Consider the following 9,385-nt stretch of genomic DNA (forward strand, 5'->3'; position numbering starts at 1 on the left):
GGGGGGGAATCGATTACATCGACTCCAGTGCTCAACTGATACTTATTTAGTCAACCCTGAAAAGTAGGCCCCAGCAGAATTTGAACTCAGAATATAAAGACAGGCAAAATGCTTATTTCTTTACTGCCCACAAGGGGGCTAAATATAGAGGGGACAAACAAGGACAGACAAAATGCTGCTAAGCATTTTACCAAGCATGCTAACGATTCTGCCAGCTCACCACCTTAAGCTTTGAATAAATACTTCTTCTCTTCTTCTTAATCCTTTTTTTGCCCCTTGTAGAGCATAGGATCTCAACAGTTATTTTCCACTTTTTGTGGTCATTGGAGTGTTTCTTGGCGGCTTCCCATGTCAGGCCGGTGGTTCCGTCCAAAATGCTCCTTGACGGGATTTGAACTCAAACCATAAGATGTCAGAATAAATGTCATAATGCTTTTTGTCCATTTGCTCTAAGCACTATTGATTCTATCAACTTGCTGCTTTGGCATTACAATAATAATAATAATAATAATACTCTTTACTCTTTTATTTGTTTCAGTCATTTGACTGGCCATGCTCGAGCACCGCCTTTAGTCAAGCAAATCGCCCCCAGGACTTATTCTTTGTAAGCTTAGTACTTATTCTATCGGTCTCTTTTGCCAAACCGCTAAGTTACGGGGACGTAAACACACCAGCATCGGTTGTCAAGTGATGTTGGGAGGGGGACAAACACAGACACACATATACATATATACGATGGGCTTCTTTCAGTTTCCATCTACCAAATCCACTCACAAGGCTTTGGTCGGCCCGAGGCTATAGTAGAAGACACTTGCCCAAGGTGCCATGCAGTAGGACCGAACCCGGAACCATGTGGTTCGTAAGCAAGCTACTTACCACACAGGCACTCCTACGCCTATGATGATGATGATAATGATAACAATATTAATAATAATAATAATAATAAATACACCACTTCTGAATTAAGTACTCTTCTCTTTATGTCAACATGTTCATCCCTATGTGTGTGTGTGGTGCGAAAATTATAAATAACTCACAGGCAAGGAAGAGAAAAAGAGTACTAGGTTACACACTCAGAAGAAAATAGAAAGAAAAGTCTTTAATGCACTTCTAGAAAAAAAAAAGTGGAGAAAGAAAAGAGTAAATGTGTCTCAGTTGTATGGTCACTGCATGGCGAAATGACCGGGAGTAGGAAGAGGTCACTAGAAGCGTGACTGGCAAGGGGAACAACTCTGTAGGATAACTGAAGCATGGGTAACAAGTGAGACAAGTGTGAACCTAGCATACGTGTGTATGAAGTATGTGCATGGAACTTTAAAATTCTCCCTACACACACATACACATATGCATGCACACACACACACACATACATACACAGGCAAGCAGAGTGTTATACACAATCCATGACCATTATCTTAAGACAAATTGTGTGCTGAACATACCGAGGTACAAAGACAAGGACACCATTAGATCTGAGCTGAATCACAATAGCTTCAGCAATAACGTCTTCCTTATTTTTGTCTAAAGATTTGTCTTTGAAATATAAAGCTTGGAACATTTTCTGTGAATCACGTTGAGCATTCTGTGCTGCCTGAAAAACACAAAATTGTTACAGTTTAATTTAATTTCTGTATATTTTTTTATTATGGTACAGGGAGAAGAATAAGGGAGTGCAATGCACTCATAACCTTTATAAGGGGTCTCACGACGTTAGTAGGAGAAAAATGGGGACAAAATCCTTTCAATTGTTGTTAAGACTTGCTCCAAGTTAATCTTGACAATTTTAACTTACAATGAAAAACATTCCACCACTACCATCGTCGTCATCATCATCATCATCATGTTTCTAGCATTGGCACAAGGCCTAAAATTTGGTACAGGATGTTAACTGATTATAGTGACCCCAGTATATGACAGGTACTTTCCATTAAAGGAAAAGTGGCCCACAGTGAGATTTGAACTCAGATCGTAAAGAGAGTGAAAACAAATAATGCAATGCATCTTGTCTAATTCTCTTATTCTGCTAAATAACAAATTCTTGTTTTGGTAACATCAGAGATGCAGGTAGTCTACTTTGGTCACTGGACAATACATACAAATAGGGATCAGGATAATGCTGCAGCTGCAGATGATGATGATGATGGGAGGTTAATGACGTTAATAATTATGGAGCAAATTGTAAAATTGTAGTGGTGATGAAGATGACAGTGATGATATTGGTAATGATAATTATGATGATAACAGTGGTGATGTTGACAATGATAAGGATAGTAGTAGTGACGACTGTGATGATGATGATGGTGGTGGTGGTGGTGGTGTTGAAGGAGGATGTATGTCTCATTCTGCTCCATGTAAATGATAGCAATGATAATGATGAGGATGATGATGATGATGGTGGTGGTTGTGGTGGTGGCAGAGGTGGCAAAGGAGGGCATATGTCTTACTCTGTGCTTCATGTTAATGTGATCGCAGAACTTCTGCAGTTCTTCATTGCCGGGTAGCTTGTAGTCATCAGGACCTTCCCCAATCGCTGACAAGAGTTGATGATGGACCTCAAAAAAAAAAAAAAAAAAAAAAAAAAAAAAAAAAAAAAAAAAAAAAGAACAAATATTAAAGCAGTAACCAAAATAATTTACAATAATTCATTTCAAAGAGACACAAAAGCTGTGAAACTAAGGAATCACGCCAAAATTTTAAACATTGGCCCCTAATCTAAAATTACACATCACTGTCATCGAAGAAAAAAGACACATCAGTTAATGTAGTTATGTTGTGTCCATAATATAAGACGATCATGAATAGGGCTGATTTAGAACTAAAAAACAAGGATTTCTTTTCTGTCAGCATAAGACCAACTTAAGTAGAGGACCTCATGGATTCTTGCGATTTGTAAAAATCATTGATTGAGACTAATTTTTTAACCCTTTTGATATCAACCTACCTGAGACCACCCCAGGTTCTATGACATAAATTTATTGTTTTAAAGTCGACTAAATTATAATCTTCCTTCAAAATTTGATGCTAATTTGTTCAAAACCTAAGCTTAATAATGAGAAAGTTATTTTACTAAATACTTCATTATTTTAAGAATTAACTGAAACAAAGGCGGCATATTTGACAGTAATATGGTAACAAAAGGTTTAAAGAATCACAAATAATAAATCATCAATTAGTATATGATACTGATTTATAAGACAGGGACCAGGTGATAAATTTAGGAGCAAAGAATTGTTATTATATTGACCCCCCATACATGACTAGTAAAATTTAACCCTTATATTTTCAGATTCCTGTTTTGAAACACCCTATCTCTTTCATTTCATTTCAAAAGTAATGTAAAATACAGTAAAATAATTTTGTCATTATGAAGTTCATGTTTGGAACATATCACTTGAAAACAGGAAGATTGTACTATAGAACCAGAGACAGTCTTAGGGTAGATTAGTTTCGAAAGAGTTAAGTATTGGTGCCAGAGATCCTTGTAAATTACAAGAAGTAAAATTAACTGAAGCATCACAAATAATATTTTCCCTAAATTATACGATCAGTATTTGTTTGTAAGGAAGACCAAACATGATGTTGATAATCTATAATTTGAACTCATAACTAAGACACAGAATAGAACCAGAAGTTCTACAAAGCTTAAAATACCTCTTTAGATCTTCTTTTACTGAAATATTAAATGATATAAAAATCTAATTAATAGCAACATGAAATATTGGTTTCAAAATATGGCACAACACCAGCAAGTTGGAGGAGGGGTAAGTCAATGACATTAACCCCAGTACTCAACTGGTACTTAATTTATTGAACCCGAAAGGATAAAGGCAGAGGTGACCCTGGCAGAATTTGAACTCAGAACGTATAAACAGATGAAATGCTGCAAAACATCTTGCCTAGTATGCTAAGAATTCTGTTAGCTCACCACTTTTGCAAAATTAAACATTAAATGTACAGAATCATATTTAGAGGAAAGAGATTAGATGAACTTACAAGGATATCAGCATATCTGCGAATAGGTGATGTAAAATGTGTGTAGACATCCAGAGCTAATCCATAGTGAAAGAAATTATCTCGATTTAAAGAGCCAGTTGAAAAATATAGTGACTGGGGCATTGCTAACACTGCCATCATTCGTAAAAGCTGAAAACAGACAAATAAGAAAACATGAATTAATATGCAAACATCAGGGATAGTTGCTAAGAGGATGAAAATGTATGACAAAGTGGAACACAAGTTAGTCACTCTTGTAGTCAATCATGTAGAATACAGAGGTGTCTTAACTAATAATTGGCATACATAGGCGCAGGAGTGGCTGTGTGGTAAGTAGCTTGCTTACCAACCACATGGTTCCGGGTTCAGTCCCACTGCGTGGTGCCTTGGGCAAGTGTGTTCTACTATAGCCTCGGGCCGACCAAAGCCTTGCGAGTGGATTTGGTAGAAAGAAACTGAAAGAAGCCCGTCATACATATGTACATATATGTGTGTGTGTGTGTGTGTGTGTGTGTGTCTGTGTTTGTCCCCCCACCATCACTTGACAACCGATGCTGGTGCGTTTACGTCCCCGTAACTTAGCGGTTCGGCAAAAAGAGACCGATAAAATAAGTACTAGGCTTATAAAGAATAAGTCCTGGGGTCGATTTTCTCGACTAAAGGCAGTGCTCCAGCATGGCCGCAGTCAAATGACTGAAACAAGTAAAGAGTACTAGTGTCATCGACTGCAAGAATAAAGGATATGCTCCACAAAGGAGCAACTATAGAGGTATCAATTTGATGGACAAGGTTATGAAAGTAACTGCAAGAGTTATTGCACAACAGATTGAACAAAGAGTAAATTTGTCTTGCAAGTTACTTGGTAACCCTGCCGGTGCTGGTGCCACATAAAAAGCATCTATTCCACACTGTGAAGTAGTTGACATTTGGAAGGGCATCCAGCTGTAAAAACCATGCCAAAACTGACCTCGCCAGTGCTGGTGCCATGTAAAAAGCACTCAGTTCAATCTGAGGGGTGGTTGGTGTTAGGAAGGGTATCCTGCCATATAAACCATGTAGTCTGGGGTAGTCTTCTACTTGGCCAGCTCCTGTCAAACTGTCCAACCCATGCCAGCATGGAAGGCGGACACTAACGGTGATGAGGATGCCGTTTAGGTTTTGTTCCTGCAATGACTTGCACTGATACACTTTTCCTAGTAGGACAATGACAACAGATGTTCTCACTAAAAAGTCAGAACAGTCTGTCTATAATTTGGTGACCTGAAAAGGTCTATGACAGGGCACTGTATTCAGTAAGGTGGTGGTCAGAAGGGAAAGGAGATGAATGGTTTGTGAGGGTCATGCAAGCCCTGTACAGATATTATGAGCAAGGAGAAAGTTAACAATGAATTCAGAAAAGAATATAATATGCAGGTAGGTGTCCAACAGAGATCAAGTTTCAGTATCCTCTGGTTTATTATAATTCTCTAGGCTATAACAGATGAGTTGAAGACCTGCTAAAACGAGGCTGAAGATGATGAGTTGGGGATAAAATCTAATGTTTGTTAAAAATGAAGCAGTTATGGACATGATGCAGTCATCATCATCATCATCATCCTCATCGTTTAACGTCCGCTTCCCATGCTAGCATGGGTTGGACGATTTGACTGAGGACTGGTGAAACCGGATGGCAACACCAGGCTCCAATCTGATTTGGTAGAGTTTCTACAGCTGGATGCCCTTCCTAACGCCAACCACTCAAAGAGTGTAGTGGGTGCTTTTATGTGTCACCCGCACGAAGGCCAGTCAGGCGGTACTGGCAACATGGATAAAAACATGCCATGTGTCATCTTTGTTATCAAGCAACAATCAGATTTCTCATGAAGCACGAAAACTCAATCTTCAGAGAGATCAGGCTTAAATTTTGAGAATTTATTTCCCTTTTGTTTGAGAGTCACAATTGCCGTTGGGCTTTCATTTTCTTTCACCAACAAAAACACAAATTTCAATACGTTTAGAATTGTTTGAATTATTCAGTACACCATCACCTGCTGAATTATCTAAATTTATGACATTGGCCCACTTGAGTTGCTTCCCTTGGCTAACATTTTTGTAATATAACAGTAAATAGGTCAGCATGTGTGGGTGGGTGTGTGTATGTGCGTCTGCTGGTGTACATATCTTTATTGTTTATCTTTTACTTGTTTCAGCCATTGGAGTGTGGCCAAGCTGGGGCACCACTTTGGAAGGTTTTGGTCAAAGAAATCAATTCCAGTAAGGTACTGGTGCTTATTTTATTGTTCTCTTTTGCCAAACCACTAAGTTAAACAAATCAACACCAGCTTGCAAGTGGTAGGAAGAGGGAGGGCGGGCAAAAAACACAAACACACACATACGTATATGTGTCTATAGCACAGACTTTCACACACTTTGTTTACCAATTTCACTTACAAGGCATTGGTTGGCCCAGGGCCACTTGCTCAAGGTGTTGTGCAGTGGGACTGAAACTGAAACTACATGGTTGCAAATCAAGCTTCTAAACCACACAACCATGATTGTGTATATGTATGAATGGTATGTATATGTGTGTATGTGTGAATGTATGTATATCTGTATGTATGTATGTATGTATGTATGTATGTATGTATGTAAGTACTGATACGTGTATACCTGATGGTCTTTTACTCATTTTAAATACAAAAGATAAAAAGAAAAAAAGAAGGAAAAGAAAACTAGTTTCACCTTGTTGAAGTAGATGTCATTAGGATCAACACACCTGTCGAGAGAGTCACCCAGAGATTTATTGGAAGTGGTATCAATGGTAAAGTTTTTCACCTTAGCAAAATCAATAATGTCTTGAAAGAATTCCTGACGTGGTAAAGGATGGTGCCGTAACTGAAAAACATCCAGACAGAAAAAAGATAATTAATGTAATCACAATAAACGATATATTTTTGTTTATATTAGTTCTAATTAAAATGATGACACAATTTAATCAGTTTAAAATTCCTTTCTTCAATAGCCAAGGTAGACTTAACCTGTCATCTGGTTCAACACCATTCCTTCTTCGAGAGAGGCTTTTAGTAAAGACCACACTAATGGAAGTATTTGGACTGAGTCTGTGACTTAATCATCACTTCCTCCCTTTATCTTGACAGTGTTAGAAACCTTGAAAAAAGGGTCACTGATGCACCCCTTTTACTTATAAGTCATAACAAAAAGGTTTTTTCTCTTTTCATATTTATAGTAATGTGTGTGTTGGCACTCTGTTGCTTACGACGTCGAGGGTTCCAGTTGATCCAATCAACGGAACAGCCTGCTCGTGAAATTAACATGCAAGTGGCTGAGCACTCCACAGACACGTGTACCCTTAACGTAGTTCTCGGGGATATTCAGCATGAAACAGAGTGTGACAAGGTTGGCCCTTTGAATTACAAGTACAACAGAAACAGGAAGAAAGAGTGAGAGAAAGTTGTGGTGAAAGAGTATTGCAGGGTTCGCCACCATCCCCTGCCGGAGCCTCGTGGAGCTTTAGGTGTTTTCGCTCAATAAACACTCACAACGCCCGGTCTGGGAATCGAAACCGCGATCCTATGACCGCGAGTTCGCTGCCCTAACCACTGGGCCATTGTGCCTCCACTTTTATAGTAATATACACATAAAAAAAAGGACTATGTTACTAATGGCTGTTGTTGTTGTTGTTCAGCCTCTCCCATTTCCCTTAGTTAACTCAGACAGAGTATATATGTGATCAGCGGTGTTCCAGATGTGACCATCAATTGTCATTCTGTTGTTTTTCAGCCGATATGTATCTAGGATTACATTACCAAATGTGTCATTTCTTTGTTGTCATGGTAGGGTGTGATATGAGAGGGATTTATCTGCTGCTATTTCTAGCACATAAACAGGTCAGTGGTTAACAGCCTGTCATAAATACTGGAATGTGTTTCGGAATAACATTTATTAGCCCAGTTCAACTAGCTGTAAATAGGCCGCTTACTGCTAAATACAGCAGAAACTCTGACAATTGACAGGGTTTTGAAACACCACTGTGGCCCTTAATGATATTTCCCAACAAAATTTAAGGTGGATGTTGTGTAGTAGGATTTCCCAGCAACAGCAAACCATAGCCTGGTTTTCCAAAACACTTTCCATTCCTTCCAAGTGAGAACACTTAACAATAATGTGGGTTATTCGGCTTCTAATTTCATATTTTTTTTTACTTGCTTCAGTCATTTGACTGCGGCCATGCTGGAGCACCGCCTTTAGTCGACTAAATTGACCCCAGGACTTATTCTTTGTAAGCCTAGTACTTATTCTATCGGTCTCTCTTGCCGAACCACTAAGTTACGGGGGACATAAACACACCAGCATCAGTTGTCAAGCGATGTTGGGGGGATAAACACAAACATACACATGCACATACAAATATATATATATATACATACGTACGACGGGCTTCTTTCAGTTTCCCTCAACCAAAACCACTCATAAGGCTTTGGTCGGCCCGAGGCTATAGTAGAAGACACTTGTCCAAGGTGCTACGCAGTGGGAATGAACCCAGAACCATGTGGTTGGTAAGCAAGCTACAAATATTAGTTTCAAATTTTGACACAAAGTCAGCAATTTCAGGGGTTGGGATTGGTTGATTATATATATCGATCCAGTGTATGACTGGTACTTATTTTATTGACCCTGAAAGGATGAAAGCTAAAGTCAACCTCAGCAGAATTTGAACACAGGACGTTAATGTTAAGGCCACTGAGCATTTTGCCTGGCATGCTAACAATTCTGGCAGCTCCCTGCTTTACAAAGTTACAAATATTAGAGGTCGTTATCTTTTCTCTTCCACTGTACAAGATTACTCACTGAGAATTAAATTAAGATCATACTTACCAATGCATGGTTAATAAATGTTGAAGATATCTTCCAAGCTACCCATTCATTGGCTAAAATCATGCACTCGGCTACTGTATCATGGACTTCTAAATGCTGAAAGTATGATGAAGTAAAAAAAAAAAAATAATAATAATAATAATAATAATAATAAACAAAAATTTTGGTTATTTTGGGATTGGAAGCTTTTTTTTTTATTATCCAAATTCATAAGTTTGAATTAGTTTCTGAGTCTGATGGCTTATTGTTTTTAAGCTGAACTATTTTGGTGCCAAATTTCATGAGACAGTCCTTACATCATTCCCTCATAACCCCACTCGACTTCTTTATCAAAGTTAGAAGAATTATTTCAGATAAAATCTTGCCAGAGACTGTCTTTCAAAGAAACAAAGAACATTCCTCAACTGCACCAGACAAGAGTTTGGAGCAGTCCTCTGGCTTGCTAGTTCCTGTCAAGCCGTCCAACCCATGTCAGCATGGAAAATGGACATTAGATGATGATGATGATGATGATGGT

The 9,385-nt window shown here is 38.5% G+C and overlaps 1 protein-coding gene across 2 annotated transcripts in view; it reads right to left on the minus strand.

Moving 5' to 3' along the window:
• Positions 1 to 9,385, minus strand: part of LOC106871718 (DIS3-like exonuclease 1) — a 37,122-nt gene that overhangs the window by 4,622 nt on the left and 23,115 nt on the right. For both annotated transcript variants that reach the window (XM_014918328.2, XM_014918329.2), the window contains 5 exons: positions 8,869 to 8,964; positions 6,715 to 6,867; positions 3,994 to 4,143; positions 2,445 to 2,552; positions 1,443 to 1,591 (listed from right to left, as the gene is read on the minus strand). In XM_014918328.2, coding sequence (XP_014773814.1) covers positions 1,443 to 1,591; positions 2,445 to 2,552; positions 3,994 to 4,143; positions 6,715 to 6,867; positions 8,869 to 8,964 — 656 coding nt within the window. The remainder of the gene's footprint in view (positions 1 to 1,442; positions 1,592 to 2,444; positions 2,553 to 3,993; positions 4,144 to 6,714; positions 6,868 to 8,868; positions 8,965 to 9,385) is intronic.

The sequence above is a fragment of the Octopus bimaculoides genome, chromosome 15 (genome assembly GCF_001194135.2).
Source record: "Octopus bimaculoides isolate UCB-OBI-ISO-001 chromosome 15, ASM119413v2, whole genome shotgun sequence".
NCBI classification, from domain to species: domain Eukaryota; kingdom Metazoa; phylum Mollusca; class Cephalopoda; order Octopoda; family Octopodidae; genus Octopus; species Octopus bimaculoides.